The 16,737-nt window shown below is 41.7% G+C and overlaps 1 protein-coding gene across 1 annotated transcript in view; it reads right to left on the minus strand.

Moving 5' to 3' along the window:
• Positions 1-16,737, minus strand: part of mdga2a (MAM domain containing glycosylphosphatidylinositol anchor 2a) — a gene marked incomplete at its 5' end in the record, with an annotated part of 236,384 nt that overhangs the window by 40,776 nt on the left and 178,871 nt on the right. Inside the window, one exon of the mRNA XM_042338106.1 lies at positions 13,019-13,167. Coding sequence (XP_042194040.1) covers positions 13,019-13,167 — 149 coding nt within the window. The remainder of the gene's footprint in view (positions 1-13,018; positions 13,168-16,737) is intronic.

Below are 16,737 nucleotides of genomic sequence, written 5' to 3' on the forward strand. Positions count from 1 at the left end.
GTCTTCAAAACGTGAATCAATCGGTGACTAAAAATACTGTAGGGATTCTGGTTTAATTCTGTGACGGCCTAAAAGTGTGAGCGGTAATAGTTATACACACACAGCTCAAAGGGACAAAGCAGAGAAAATACATTTAAAACGACTAATAATATCTCGCTTTCCTTGTGCATTTACACAGCGACATTCACAAAGGCGTCCCAGGAAGCTGGGTCTAAGTATTTGATATCTTAGACTTGGTTTGAGAGAGTGTACAAATACTATTCATCACAGGGAATATAATCAGAATATCTGAATGCAAAAGAACCACAGTTCTCCACCTGGGACAAAACGAATGAGAACACAGATCTTGCACAGAGTGAGGAAAGCTGCAGACTTTGCACTTTATATCCAAATTCCCGTGTACTGAAATACTATAATAGGATTCTCAATAGGATTCTCATCTCAGTTGAATTCAATTACCGTTTATCATTTTGGCAAATATTATAATTTCATGGCTATACGCTCCCCTGTTAAGAAGCAAAGCAGTCAGTGAATATTATAATACCGTACCCAAAAAACAAAATTAAAAGCTCGGGGGTGTTTACGGTGCAGAATACTTCTCGTTAGTTAAGGAATTTGAATAATTTCACAATTCAACTGTATGAAACGGTTTCAGAGTTCAGTTCACTTTTTGTTACTGTAAAGGTAAAGCCAATCAATTAAATCACTGTACTCCCAATGCAGCATTTCTGGCTGTGTATGCCACTTATTTCTTCCAAACACAATAAGGGTTTATGGTCCTAGGATCATTCCATTAATATTTCCACACTTCAAGCACCATTTACATTTATTATGGATGTGGAAGTATCTTTTACAATTGTGTCAATGCCCGTGTTCAGATTAACTGCTTGCACACCTCCAGGTTTAGAACCAACTAGGTTGTACTTTTTTTTAAGTCAACCGGGAAACCCATCACATACTTAAGAGTATCCAAAGCAAACCAAGCTGAGAATTCCCTGCATCCCACCTACATATGGAAATTCCGGAGATAGATTGTTGGAATGGAATGCGCACTCTCTCCCTGGAGAGATGCATCCTATCTCCCCAATTCCAGAAAGTGTCCTGTAGCTCAGTGGTTAGAGCACTCGCTTTGCAAGCGAGAGACCTGAGTTCAATTCCAGGCAGGTCAGGGCCGAACCTTGGGCAAGTTTCCTTACTCCACAATCCAAAAACAATAATAAAAAAAATTGGTCATTTTCAATCTACGACTGTCTGTGGGACATTGCTGTGCCCAATTGGCTGCCGCGTTCGCCCACAAATATACAGTCAATTCACTTTACTGTGTGTTCTGTGAAGCGCTTTGGGACGTCCTCCCGACGTGAAAAGCGCTATATCAAATGCAAAGATTAATTAATTTAAAGGGCACACCTTTTCCTCTGCACTCCCACCACACCCTCTCCACAAACACACACACACACCCACGCGGAGAACCGTGTGTCCTCATGCCTCTCCCATATGACACAACGAATATCTGTTGCTCAGTGCATGGTGATTTACACTGAGTACCGCAATGCACCAGTAAACTGATATACTGCGTCACTACCTCAGTATCTGATCTAGACTTTAGGATAATGCTAAATGTATGGAGGTACACAGAGAGAGCTTTGAAATGCCTATAGAATTCTATGCCGTTTCTTCCTAAAGCTTCTGAAATATTTATAAGATCGAACATTGCTTCGATTTTCCTCTTGCAAGACATATTCATTCTTACACAGACTACAATCAACGTCAATAGTCGTTCTGCTGTCTAATTCAGCACATGCATATTTCTCAGATGTAGTCACCAAATCAAATTTTAGAACAGAAACACACACTTTTGAATTCTAAACGCTGTTGCTGGAAGAAATTCTCTTTGTGTGTGTGTGTGCGAGTGTTTGTGTGAGTGCATGTGTGTGTGTGTGCGTGCATGTGTGCATAATTTCTGAAGAACCTGAACAGATTCTGGCAATGGTTTACAAGGCAACATTTAATTTCCCAGCCCCGTGACCAATTCTTCATGGCTGTTTGTGGTACATTGCTGTGCGCCGATTGGTTTACTGCTTTCACCTACAAAATTCCCCAGTCACAATACTTCACAATATATCCTGTGAAGCACTTTGAGACAAGAGGCTATACCAATTATTATATTATTAATTGACTTATTCCAGTGCTGTTAGCCAATGGGAGAAGGAGCGAGAGTAATGGTGAATATACTCACCAGCCTGCTTCCCAATTTGATACATAAATAATATGCAACACAAAATTGAAGAAGGCCCTTTGAGTTCATCCTTCCAAAGCACCCATCCTACTGCCCTCCCATCACAGAGTTTTTTTTTAGTTGAGTGCAACTTCCAGGCCTCATTTTCTATTCCGAGCGACCCAGTCCAGATGTTAATTACCTTCTAGGTGAAAAAAAATTTGGTCACTCAATCCACCACCGTTTGTGGGACACTGCTATGCGCAGTTGGCTGCCACGTTTCGCCCACAAGATACACAGTCACTCCACTTCACAATATAATCCCATTTTAGTCTATGGAAGAAAGTAGTTAGAGCACATCCACACAAATAAAATATGTTTGCAAGGAAATTATTAATGTGTTATAGTTTAGATGTATTGGAGTGACAGATGATGATAATAATCATCCTTATTTGATGTAGCAGCTTTCACTTCAGGAAGCCGTCTGAAAGCCCTTTACAGGATATACTGTAGAGTGACTAACGCACTATATCAACTGCAAGGATTATTATTTGCAGGCGAATGCAGCAGCCCATTTGCGCACAGTAATGTCCCACCAAATAGTGCAACCATCAACATATTCCATTGTCACGACAATAACCTATTTTACAGATAATCACCAGCTCCACCAATAAACACCAACGGCTATAAATTACCCAGCAACTCACTACTGTATTAGATTACAATTACTTACCAGTACGTTAGACTGCAAGTCTAATGCAGCAACTCAGCAATATATTGGACGACATTTACTCAGCAAATCACCAATAGATTAGAATTCAATGAAGTGAATCAGAGTTAGCAAATTCATCTCAAGCTTCCAATAACAAACAGATAACATCCCAACACATTTTGGCTCACTCCCAGCTGCTGACAATTCTGTTTGGTTTGTTCACCAGTGCAGCATGTTTGTGTGTTAGTTGTATCTGAAGCTGCAGCTCGAGTAAAGTTGTGGTCCGTCCCCACATCCAGCTTCAGAAAGTTCAAAAAAGTTTTAAAAAAAGAGCTACAATGCTAGTTTACTGATTTTCCAGGTACTGTCGTTTTGGGTTACTTCATCTGTTTATTATTCACATTCCCCACGTACTGCACGAGGCTAAGACCTTACTCTGTGAAGAGTGCTGAATTTCATTTACAAAACAGGAGCATCGTGAAGCTCCCGATGGTCTAAAATAAAGCTAAGAAAATGCATACTTCCCAAGATTCCGCTATTGGTTTTGGGGGAGGTTTCTCACATGATTTTCGAAATAACATTTCCCCCAAAACAGCAGTTTCCCCTCTGTCCAATTCCCTACGTCTATCAGCACAACTCCGCCGTTCTAAACCAAACGTATGATTGCAATCAGACCATAGCAGGATGCTCCCTTGGTAAAACCTCCAGCAATTTGCTAGAAATGCTTAGTTTCTAGGAAATTGCATGTAAGCACGTCTGATTGCGTGGCTGCACATTTGATACGGGAGAAAGTTTCGCGAATGTTACCGTGGTAAACAACGAGGTGCCCCATGTTGTCTCCTTGTCGAGAATTTGCCCTCAAGAGTAGCTTGGAAGGTGGTGGATGGGCGGAAACGAAATGCTGCATTTTTAAAGCCATCGTTTTCCCCCCCCCCCCCTCCGGGGGGAAAGCAACAACAATAACTTGCTTTTCACAGCGCCCGTCACTCCGGGTAACGTCCCGGAGCCCTCAACATTGCCGGAGTCTGACTCCGAGCCAGTTGGAGAGAGAGATGACCATAAGCACGATCAAAAAAGGGGGTCTTTTGGCCGGGATGTGAAAGTGGGGAGGAAAGGGGCAGGGCGGAGGGATTGAGAGAAAGAAAGCAAAGGGTAAAAGAACGATAACCTGAAATACACAGATCAGACTCCGCCTGTTAATCTGCTTTGAACATTGCAATTTATTGAATATTACAATTTAAAGCCTCCTATGCAATGGAAAGTCTGAGGCAGCTTAGGGAGAGGATGAAGATTATACGCAAACGAATACTCTGGTGGGTTCAGGCATAAACTTCTTATTTGTGTTGTGCAGCACTTAGCTGAATAATTTTTTTAAAAAGAAGCATGACATTATTTTAAAATTAAATCTGTGAAACTTCCTTAAACCTTAGTAGGCAGTCAGTGTGGTATCACTCTTGACAGAGTGTCCCTTTATCTCTTATTATGCGTAGTTCCTGCGCGTTTAAAGCTCAAATTCCAAGGACAAATAAGAAGGGGATTCCTGAGGCATCCTCCCATTCCGTGACCCCATTTCCCCCACTCTTGCCCGACTCCACTGGCTCCCTATCCTTTAGAAGATCCAGTTCAAGAACCTGGTCCTCACCTACAAAGCCCTCCATGGCCTCGCCCCACCCTACCTCTGCGACCTCCTAATCCCCTACCAACCCGCCCGTTCCCTCCGCTCAGCCGGCTCTGGCTGCTCCACATCCCCGACCCACCCGCCCCACCATTGGCGGGAGAGCCTTCAGCCACTCTGCCCCCAACCTCTGGAATTCCATCCCCCAGTCACTCCGCATTGCCCCCTCCTTAGCCTGCTTCAAGTCCCACCTCAAGATCCTCCTCTTCAACCATGCCATCAGCTACTCTCCCTTCCCCTCCCTTCCCCCCCCAACCCCAGCTCGGGTCTGAAATGCTCTGTCCAGCGCCTTGGGACATCCTCCCGACGTGAAAGGCGCTATACAAATGCAATCTTGCTGCTGTTGTTGTTGAATGCTGCTCAGGGTTATTATTACACCCCACTGGTTGCATTCTGTATGGTGAGCGGCTGGATACACAATCACGGTGGTGCCTTTATTGGTTTGGGGATTGCTTCAGAAGCATACACACACACAACATGCAATGCCACCTATAAGCAGGGGCAGTACTGCATGGCACAGAGTGTGTCGTGTGATAATAACAGATAACATCCTTCGCAATCGGTCATCCTAGAGTCCAAGGTGTCGGCCACTGTCACAGCAGAAATCACGCCGCAAAGAGAGACCTGCAAATAAGCGAGAAGAGCAGTCTCTTTATAGCAATCAATGGCATTTTATTCCCACAGCAGGTGACAAAGCTTCAGAGCTCACTTCAAGAGGAACAATCCCACTGTGTTAAGTACTTCTATGAACATGTTCCAGACTGATAGGTCCAAAACACAGACCTGTCTTTATCTTAATGTCTCGCATTGAAAAGCTTCTCTTTCTGAATGCTTGGAAGTCTCTCATTCTGAACTCAACACATTCAATCACATGTACTCCGGTTATGTCACAGGGATCCGTGTGGTAATTTGGTCACAAGCTAGTTTTATATAATTTGTCTTCAGAGAAGCAGATGGGATCTCTCTTGATTCTTGAGGCTGTTCCTGCTGTGAGTTGAAGGTGCTGGTTGGTAATAAATGACTCCAAACCTCCAATGATGGAGCCCCTCATTAAGCGCTCTCCCTGTGAAATGGTGGCCTCATTTTGCAAAGCAGCAAAGTGTGATACAATGGGGGTTAAGTATTCGACATCAACCATCACTAATGTTACCCTTTAAGTGGCTTATTATTGTACTCATCAATAAAGAAGCAATGCGTTAAGCTTGGGGGTTCCAACGATGTGTTTTGCTCGCTTTCTCTAACCAAATGAACGTTCCATTACAAGGAGCCAGTGGTGCAGTTGAGCTAAGTAGCCACAGGTACAAAAATGGCTTCCGCGCCAATAAGGTGGAATTTTCACCCATTGACGGCAAATGAGGAGGAACGATATCAACAATGATGGGGAACCAGGCGTGAAAATAATATTCATCAGATTTTTATACATTGAACAAACAAGACCACACAGCTTGAAATTGAAACAGTCAGCTCATTCGAAACCTCTCGTACTATAAAGTGAGTTTTTTTCTACGCATCTCACTCGCTCGCTCGCTCACTCACTCACTCACTCACTCACTCACTCAAACCTATGTAGCTCACTCGCTAACTTACCCTAAAATAAGTAAGAATTGGAAGGACTTTTTTTGCTTGTAAAAATTGTAAGCTATTCGACAATTCCTCACTATGATTCCTCCAACCAATTTACAGAGGGAATGAATAGGTTGTAACCGGATGTAAATGGTATTCAGAACACTTCGGTTAATATTCGTTGCTATCTCCTTAACCCAGAAACATGTTAATTTCCATGGGACAAAAAAAATGTGTGACTTCTGATTGAGGATTCCTGTTAAGAAGGGAGTTTCTTCTGGTATCCTGGCCAACTATCCTCCAAACAGAAAAAATATAATTCAGTCCATGGCTGTTTGTGGGACATTGCTGTGCACAACGTGGCTCGCCCACATATTGCACAGAGTCACTACACTTTGCAGAAAATGCTGCAAAGCACTTTGAGATGTCTTGATGACGTGATAAGGCGCTATATCAAATGGTGCAAATTAAACCCCAGTCGTAGCAGTAAGTGAGAACAAGGTGCTATTTCTATTTTTTTAATAAAAGGACTTAATGTAGGACTTCACTCCTGAGAGCAGAGGCTGTGTTATGCGGAGAGTCTGTTACTTGTTCACTCATTTAATAGGTCTCCGTCACTGCTTAACGGGCTCAAGGGATAGGCCAATGAGAGACGGGAGGTGATGGTATTTGAATGAAGGTCATTTTCTCAGAAATGAAATGTCGATATTAATCTCAGGCATAATGTGAACCTCATCTAGGACAAAGCTGAAAAGGTTTCCTTGCTGATGCCAGTAATCACTTAGCCTTGCAGGGTATTAAAACAAATTCCTATTCATCCGCTCGTTCAATCTATTTAAGCAGCGTGATTTGCACAAATGATTTGCGCTCTTCCCTCCCCACCAACACCGCCCCCCCCCCACCCCTTCTTCTTTACAGCAAAATTAGGAACAACCTGGCTGTATGCAAACCATAGTAGTTTCCACTGCTATACTCTCGCTCCAGCTGGTAAAGTGACGCATAAGGAAATGGCAGGGTGGATAGTTTCTATTATGTAGATCCATGGGAGAGGCAGAATACTGCTGGGAGTAAGCAAAAAATGGGGCTTAAGCCCCCCCAAAAAATCAGATGAAGTGAAGCTCACGGCACTTCAAAGCAGTATAACCCTCCCCCTCCCCCCCCAACCACCACTACCCAGCAAATTACAATAGAGTATTCTTTCATAGTTAAGGAATCATTGAGGATCTGTAGGGCTGAAAAAGCCTTTGAATGATGGATCCAATGTGTAACTGCTGGCCAAAACAGCGGTGGTGGTTGTTGTTGTTGTTGATGGACAGAAGCTGTGGTTTCTGCAGGGAATCCACTGTATGTCATAGTTTCTGATCTGAGCTCTCCTCTAAACACTCACAAGACTTCTGCTCCACCCTGAGATCTCTTCTAAACACTCGCAAGTCATTGGCTGCTACCCAATCTCTCCTCCTACATCCTCACCTGTTCTGTGCGGATTTTTTCTCTCTCTCTAATGTCTGACTTGAGACTTGGGAGCAAAATGTGAAGAGTTTTGTGATACACGAAATGTATTGTAAAACGCTGCGAATTTCACCCTTGATGCTCATTTTAAAACCTTTTTCAGTCTGAACGTGCGTTATACAGCTAAGCACATCAAAAACGATTTTAACGTGATTGCTATTTATCACCCAAAACAAACAACTACATCAAACCTCTTACCGAAGCCTGTTTCAGCACATAATGGTCAATGTAGTAGAAAAGGATGGCACTGCACAGATCTGAAATTAGTCGCTGTTAGAATTGAACATTAAAACCTAATGCCCACAATTATAGATTCTGGCAACAATTCAGGCCATTCTGATCTAGGCATCCTTCCAGGAAAACAGTTTTTTTCCCCCTCAGAGCTCCTGACATAAACATAAGTTTCATTAATTGGCAGAACGATATATAGGGTGTAATAGGGCCACGTGTATGGTTTAGTGCGTCATAACATTAATCTGAATCAATCCAGCCCGTCTCCAGTCAGAACCAATACTTGCAATACATTACTCACTCCCTCTCTCCTGCATCTGTGATGCCACTTATTGTCTCAATTTAGCTTACATTAGAATTGAAATGCCAGGTCGTGAGATATACCAGCAAATCCAATGGCTATTCTGGGGGGAGCTTACAGGCTGAAGAACTGTGATGGAATTGGGAGGGAGAGGGGGTGTGGGGCGGAGGTCACAACTAGTCTTAAGTTATCTCACTGATTTCGCTGAATGCTCTTACCAGCCATGTACGATAATGAGCACATCACAGATGGTAATTTTGAGTTGATGACCATGAATGAAATGCGCCAGGCTCCGAGGTCCTGCCAAACACAAACCTACCAAATAAGCATTTCACAAACCAGTAGCTCGGTTCACTGGGGAGTTTAGAGATTTTTTTTACACACACACAGAGGGTTGTTCATGCAGAAGGCCTTAGCACACATGAACTGTTTAAGCCGAATCCACAAGTGGAATTAAAAGCAAATTGGATAAATGCTTGAGGAAAACATTAAGGACTATAAAGGGTTTGAACTCAAGAGTCTAGGCAGCCACTGTCAGAGCCGTCTTTCACACCAGATGTTAAACCGAGGTCCTGTCTGCCTGTTCAGCTGGAATTTCTCCTGGTGTCCTAGCCAGTAAATCCTTGAATAAAATTAGTCATTCACTGTTTGTGGGATGTTGATGTGCACAAATTGACTACAGCGTTCACCTGTGAAGTGTTTTCAAACATCTCGATGACATGATGAGGCGTTATATCAAATTCAAGGATTATTATTATTATTATCAACCAACCTCAGATTTCTAAATAGCAACCGACTAATTCACAAAATCTAAATTATGCTGACGAGTCGGAAATCCCAACAGATCAAAACAGGAACCGCAACGCAATCACCAGACTCAGCAAAACAGCAAAACATCTTCAAAATAAAAAATAATAAAAGAAAACAAATTAAATTGCCATTTATAGAATAACAGTATTTCTATTTTATTATGAGGGAAACACTGAAACTAAAATCTTATTACTCAAACAAAGCTTTCAAACATCAAGATGATTGCATAATTAGTGCCATAATCCTCAGATCTTGTTCATACATAATTACACAAGGGAGACGAGCGTGGAGCACAGAATTATTTATGTCTCGAATACTGTAAAGTTATGAAAGACATCAAGCTCACACCAAGTTAAAGCTGAGGACATTTAGGGCTGGGATCTACTTTAATACAGTATATTGTCAGAGCAAATGGTACAGCTTAAAGTATTTCTGTATTCGCCTGCAAAATACACAGTCACTCCAATTCACAGTGGGATCCTATAAAGTGCTTGGAGATGTCCTCCCGACATGAAAGGTGCTATTTGAAACTGATGGAATGTAGAATTATTATTTATATTATCATATAATTGCAGTGTGCGAAGCTCTGCACTTATATGTCAATTCACAACCAGTGAGACCCCAAATCCCATGTAGTTTTAGCCTGTAAAACCTTTTAGCTTCAAAATTGAAAGTATTTGACAAAATGTTGTCCAGTGTGAAATTTTAAGACAAAAGAGTCTAACAGGTTAAGGTTTGATGGCATAGAAACATGGAAACAGGAGGAGGCCATTCAGCCACTTGAACCTGTTCACCCATTCTATTAGATCATGGCTAATCAGTACCTCAACTCTAATTACACGCCTTTGCCCCATATCCCTTCCTTAGTAAAAATCTATTCACATCAGTATTAGATTTATATATTCATTTATTTATATATATTTATATATTCATCTTAGGCATCTCAGGGATACAGATCAAATGTGTCATTGGATTATATTATCCTGTGATTTGAAACCATTGCCAGTCCAGTCTGACAGTCTTGTAACAAATATAAGAAAATAGGAATAAAACAAGGTCATTTATTGTGGTTGTTAAATCCATTCCTTCAGAATGCTAACTGCTGAATTAAATATGTAGACAGATAGTTCTGTCATATGTCAGAGCCGATAACTCAAAAAGATCTCCATTCACTGCAAACTTTAAGGTTTCTTGTAACTCTGCCTCGGGCTATGCTGAGCTTCCACTGGATTCATGCTTAACTTTTCCCTTCAGTCAAAAAATAATGCTACTCGAATTTTTGAATGAATCTATAATTTGAGCTTTCAATACAATCCTTCTAGATTGAGTCCATATACCCCCTACTGCTTTACTTGAGACCCCTTGCAAGTCCATGTTGTCCAAATTTCGCAACAATACAGTTGTTTTGCCTCCTGGGCACAGAACACAAAACTGACATCCGATTTACTGCTGTCATTTGGGTCCAAATCCCTGACTGTCCAGCTCCTTGGGACGTCCTTCCGACATGAAAGGCACTATACAAATGTAATTTTGTATTTTATTGTATTGTATCATGTTTCTTGCGGTCTTCTTTCTTACTTCATACAAGTGCTTCTTTTTGAAGAGCCCTCCAATTGCATTCAGAATCCCTGCTGTAAAAGTGAACGTAACCTTTACACACATCTACCCAGGTTTGTCACTAATAATTTATGCCACGTCCATTTATCCTCTGCAATGTCCTGCCCAGTCAGCATCAAGCCCTGCAGATAAAAAGGTCCATGTCACACTGGAGGCTCCAATCAGCTGTACACTCCAACTTGACAACCTTCTGTACGCAGTATTTCAGCTCCGTGTCACTTTTAACCTAAGAATAATATAACGACCAGTGATAAGGTTTGGTTCAATTGTGGTTGACGATGAAACCAAATATTATTTGATTATAATAAAAAATTATGGAATAATTTGGTCATTCCATCAACCATCGTTTGTGGGACGCAATTGACTGCCGCGTTTTGCCCACAAAACACTACACTTTACAGTATATTCTGTCAAGCGCTTTGAGATACCTCAATGATGTGATAAGGTGCTACATCAAAAGCAAGGATTATTATTATTATTATTAAATTGTAAGCACTATGCAATAGCTTCAAAATCAGATCCTGTTTCCGTATAGTTGTCATATAATAAAAATAATAATAATATTAATAATAATGTTTGCATATGAGTTCCATTAACCATTTCTGATCATATCCTTTCTAGAATGCCGAATACCAGCCTTAATCTTGCTCTGCAGTCATTCGGGATCACTCATTCTTAAATCCACGTGGCCTCCGGTCTCACTAAAGGCCGGGACACTGGGAGAAACTCTTTCTGAATTATGCCGTGGAATCTTCTAACGACAACCTGAACAGGCAGACAGCCACTCGGTTTAACATCGCATTTGAAGGATAGCACCTCCAACAATGCAGCCAAACCAAACACTGTACTGGAGTGCCAGGTGAGAATATATGTGAGTTCAAAGTAGATTTCATGTTGGTGATGAACAAAACTGGCAGAAGGCACAGTGTTGTTCACAGGCTATGAGCTTCTATATGAAGACCTAGATATGAAGACATAATATGACTTCTTTTCATGTTACAAAAAATAAAGATCTACATCTCTAAACGTCAAGCACCTGGAATTGGTATATTATGAACAGCAGGGGTGTTACTGTATCTGCAATGTATGAAGGAGTTTATGAAGAAATTTTGCTGTGAACACATTACAACGCGGCAATTTTTTCACAATGGCCAGTAAATCACTTCACATTGCCAGACAGAGTTTGTTTTTATTCATTTGACTTGTTTTCTCGATCAGTCCCCATACTATAGGTGAAGTTCAGAAGTGAGTCTGCACGCTCAGCCTGTGATGAGTGCAAAAATACTGCAATAGTGCAATCAGTAAGGTAGGCTATTGTTCTGCACAGTAATAATAATAATAATAATCCTTGCATTTGATATAGCGCTTTTCACGTCGGGAGGACGTCCCAAAGCGCTTCACAGAACACACTGTAAAGTGAATTGACTATATATTTGTGGGCGAACGCGGCAGCCAATTGCGCACAGCAATGTCCCACAAACAGTCGTAGATTGAAAATGACCAATTTATTATTGTTTTTGGTTTTGGAGGGATTATTATTAGGAGTAAGGAAACTTGCCCAAGGTTTCGCCCTCTGCCTGGAATTGAACTCAGGTCTCTCACTTGCAAAGCGAGTGCTCTAACCACTGAGCTACAGGACTCCACAACATCCAAGTATGCAGCTATCTCATCATTACTCTTTAATGCTACTTCTGGAACCAATACAATAAAATCTCACTGGCTGATTCAATGTCTGATGCTACAATCGAAAGGCAAAATCTGTTTAAATACATGACAATCATACGGTACAAACCACAACGGAAGCCTGAAGATATATCATCCATAAAATCAAACTTTCAGTTGAATAACCTGGAATGAAATGCAGTAGAGGATGAACGAGACGTTCACAATAAATTAGTTGGCTATTGTACTGACGTTTTTAACCTCCTCATTGTTGAAAGGTTTTCAAACTTTTCTGTCCATTGTAAGTGGTCTCTAAGGTAATGACTTTTGCTCCCTCAAAGTCAGTCACGTTGTAACCAAAGCTGAGGGAGGGGGGACACACATCTTTTCCATATCTCAACAAGTGACTGAGCAACTGCACTTCATTTGATTCTAAACGAAAAGCCTTTGCATTGCTTGCCCAAGCTGACTGTAACAAATGCGTGTTATTTCATTATAAGACAATGCTCTGTGATTACAGTAACAAAGTTGCGCTTCTCTTTCTCCACATTAATTTCCATTAAAATGAAAAACCCTGAGCGTGGGTTTAAAACTCAACTCGTGTGGAAGAACCCACAGCACTCGACAGTGCTCCTTGTTCATAGCCGCTGTTTATTAAGAAGCAGCCTTTAGCAAAGTGTGAAATTGCCCCCGTGGAAGCAATAGGTTATTAAATCTCTGTACCTGCTTAATTCCTAAGCGATACGCAAGGATTCGGTCGACAGCGTTCGGGTTCATCTGAGTCCACTGCAGCATATAAGAGTATACACGAGCTCGGTTCTGCCATAACGGGCTGGGTGTGTCGTAGAAGAATTCGGGAGCATAAGCTTTACCTGGAACAAGAAAGAACAATAGAGTTACATGAATCCTGATCCCTTGAACTACTGTAAATGACGTTGACCTTGGTTGGAATTCCACAGCTGGTTGCAAGAACACCGGACGGAAAATTAACAGCAACAGCAGCGAGCACACAGAGCGTAACGTAGAGTACAGCTCGAGGGTAAGAGCACACGCTCACATTATAGGGTGCGTTTATCTTCTCATGTCGCGAAGAACAATATCATACGTGATCGTGCAACTTGTGACAGGAGCAGTTTAAGGCAGAATTAGCGGATTCGATGAAGTGCTTTATCACGTCAAAACCCTTCAAAGTGTTTCACTCGATGAGCTGCACTGAAGTGAAGTGACTGCTATGCAATGACCAACGAATGACAGCAACCACAGAAATTGGAAGAGCCGAAATCAATGTATTTATTGGTGACGGGGGGGGTGGTGGGGGGTGGGCGGAAGGGGAGGGGATTGGATGAAGTAATAATAATAATCCTTGCATTTGATATAGCAGCCTATCATGTCTTCGAAGTGTCTCAAAGCGCTCCACAGGATATCCTGTAAAGTGAATTGACTGTATATATGATTAATATTGGCCAGGATAGTAGGACAATTGCCTGCTCTTGAATATACTGTAATTAGCTTCTGAAGCACGCATGGGACTTGGTTTAATCTCCAAGTCAGTTCCAGCCATTCAACACTCACCCGGCACTACATAGAGTGTCAGTATAAATTATGAGCTCAGGTTCCAGTGAGGGACTTGAAACCAGAACCTTCTAATCTAGAGGTGGGAATCCTACCAACATTCAAACTGAACCCACGGACAATTCCATCGGGGTAATTTGTTTTACTATATTCACGCAGCATTTTAGAGCGTCCAGAATTTGGCGCATTCTTAAATACTGCCTTAATTTTGAAGCTGGTTTTCTGTACGTTTCTTTTACGAACTGGAGGAAAAAACGGACAACAAATTCAAGACTGAATTCAGATTCTGATGTTTAAAATGCAACATAAATGGCGTAAATCTAGACCCGGCTATATCAGTAAATGTGTCAGTAAATCTCGAAGACTTGAAAAGCGCTATATCAAATGCAAGGATTATTATATTCTTATTATAATTTCTCCCCATACAAGTTCATGACATGTAAGAGTTAATACTGGATGGAATGATTAGCTTATTAGAAAGGTATTTAACTGTGGTTTAGGTTGTTTAAAATGGAGGTCAGGGCAAATGGGAATCTCAGAAAATATGATTGGAATCAAACCTAACAAGATTTAAGTCGGATTTTATATAGGGAACGAAATTCATTGGGGAATGTAATTAAAATAATACAGGCACTTCTAATCAAAATTTGGTATCATTGGACGATTGGATCAAATAGAACTTGATTGAAATTCATGTTCAGAGGACTTCTGACATGAAGATCATTACAATGAAACAATGTGCAGGGGGGAACCTCCTGACCCTTTACCAACTGCCCATGTTTCTGCTGAGTATAGCTAAGAGTATTTTCACCCATAAAACACAAGTCAATTCACTTTATAATATGTTCTGTGAAGCGCTTTGAGATATCTCAATGACGTGACTAGGCTCTCTAACAAATGCAAAGATTATTATTGTTATCAAGAATAGATTATGGAGAGGAGGTGGAAGTAGAATATTATTGCGGAAGAAAACAGGCCAGAATTTAACAGCACAAATGTGGAAATCTTCTGCAGGAACAAATGAATACTCTGTAGGATTTCCTGGATCACATTTGGGGATCAAGGTTTGCCTACGCAGAACTTTTCCGAGGAGATAGAGTGGGTGGGATGGAGCTCATGATAAAAATTATATTTGCCTACTCTATAAAGGATCTTTCTTATCTTCTAAGAGGCAGACCATTTGTAAAAATTGTAAGACAGCCAAAGGGTGTGAAATTATTAGCTTAAACAATGCCTCGATGAGTGACGATCTCCCAAATTTTTACTATACAAAGTATAATAAGGAGAAGAATAATAATCCTGGCATTTGATACAGGGCCTAAAATGTCAAAATACCTCAAATCACATCACAGGAAATTGCTTGCAAGTGTGGTTACTGTGTATTTGTGGAGAATCGCAGCAGGCAATTTGTGCCCAGCAATGTCCTACAAACAGCTATGAGGTGAATGCTCAACTCTAAAGCGCAAACAAAACCATCTGCAAGCTATAGCAAAGCTTTCATCGGGTGCTCATAATGGGAAGGCAGAGGAACATTGCTACAACAAGCAAACAGCACATGGTAACTCCCACAGAGACCGTATTTCACAATCACTGACTCCGCAGTGAATTTGGTTATGAATTCAGTTAAAACTATTATGTGCTGTGGCTGTTAGGTACGTGCTATTCAGCAAACTGAGCATTTATGAGATCCTTTATGAGGTTGAGAGACGTGCTGTATTCTGTTCTGTTGCCAGAGTCACCTCTGACTTGAGCAGCCATCAAACTATATTTCATAAATAGGAGGTGGATACTTGTTTGCTCTTCAGAATTGTGTTGATCTAGCGAGAGCAAGGCATTTTGACAGTTTTATTTGACGTGTCTTAAGCATCAGCCTGGCTCAGTTGGTGGCAGTCTCGCCTCGGAGTCAGAAAGTTGAGGGTTCAGGCCCCACAACGACACTTTGAGTTCATTGTCTACTCTAGGATGACACTCCAATTCAGTGCCGGGGGTGGAGCTGCATTGTCGGAAGTGCCATCCTTCATATGAGATGTTAAACTGAAGTCGCTCCTGCTTGTTCAGTTACATGCTAAAGATGTCCCACTCTGCTTCTATTTCCAGACATGAAAGTTACTGTAAATCCCGCTGACTGGCAGTCTGGTAAAGGCAAGTGCCTGTCAAATCTCAGCGATAAAGTCAGTGAGTCACACCCACAGTTTCTGATGTCGATGCCCGTTGATGACATTTAACAACAATGTGGTCATTAATGACAGTGTTAATTAACACACCACAGGTAGCAATTTTCAGCCAGCAGTCTTTTCTCACCAGAGGAAATAAACAGGGCCGCCCTGAAAATGTCTGGCCAAGAGTGGAGTGCGTCTTTCCAATGCCTTGCTGGCACACTCTCATGTTGCAGCTCCAATTGGTAAGCGATTTCTCCCATGCGGTACTTAGCTTTTGTGAACACATTATGAGGATCAAACCACACAGGCAGTTACTCCTGTCCCAATCTCAGGCCATATTCAACAGATGTTTGGGAAATTCTCACCGACAGCAACTCTCACACGGTTAAGAGACGGAGGTCCTCTCCTGCCTCATCTTTGACTCACGTCCACCACGACCTTTTGACTTTGAGGGTAGACAAACAGCGCGGGGCCTATTGTAGCTCTCCTGATGATAGAGCGGCTAATTCTCAGGTGACAGACAGACCGCAAACTTTCCGCAGGTTGAGAGCAATATTTCTTCCTCCTCCCATCCAGCAAACCCATCGTCCACCTTGTTGGGCAATGGGGCATCAACAAACACAAGCGCCATCTCCATGCATAATTGTAGGAGTTCAGCTCCCAAGCATTGATGTTGGGGTTTGAACCCTCAACCTTCTGACTCAACTCCCA

Source organism: Callorhinchus milii, unplaced genomic scaffold (genome assembly GCF_018977255.1).
Source record: "Callorhinchus milii isolate IMCB2004 unplaced genomic scaffold, IMCB_Cmil_1.0 Scaffold9, whole genome shotgun sequence".
NCBI classification, from domain to species: Eukaryota; Metazoa; Chordata; class Chondrichthyes; order Chimaeriformes; family Callorhinchidae; genus Callorhinchus; species Callorhinchus milii.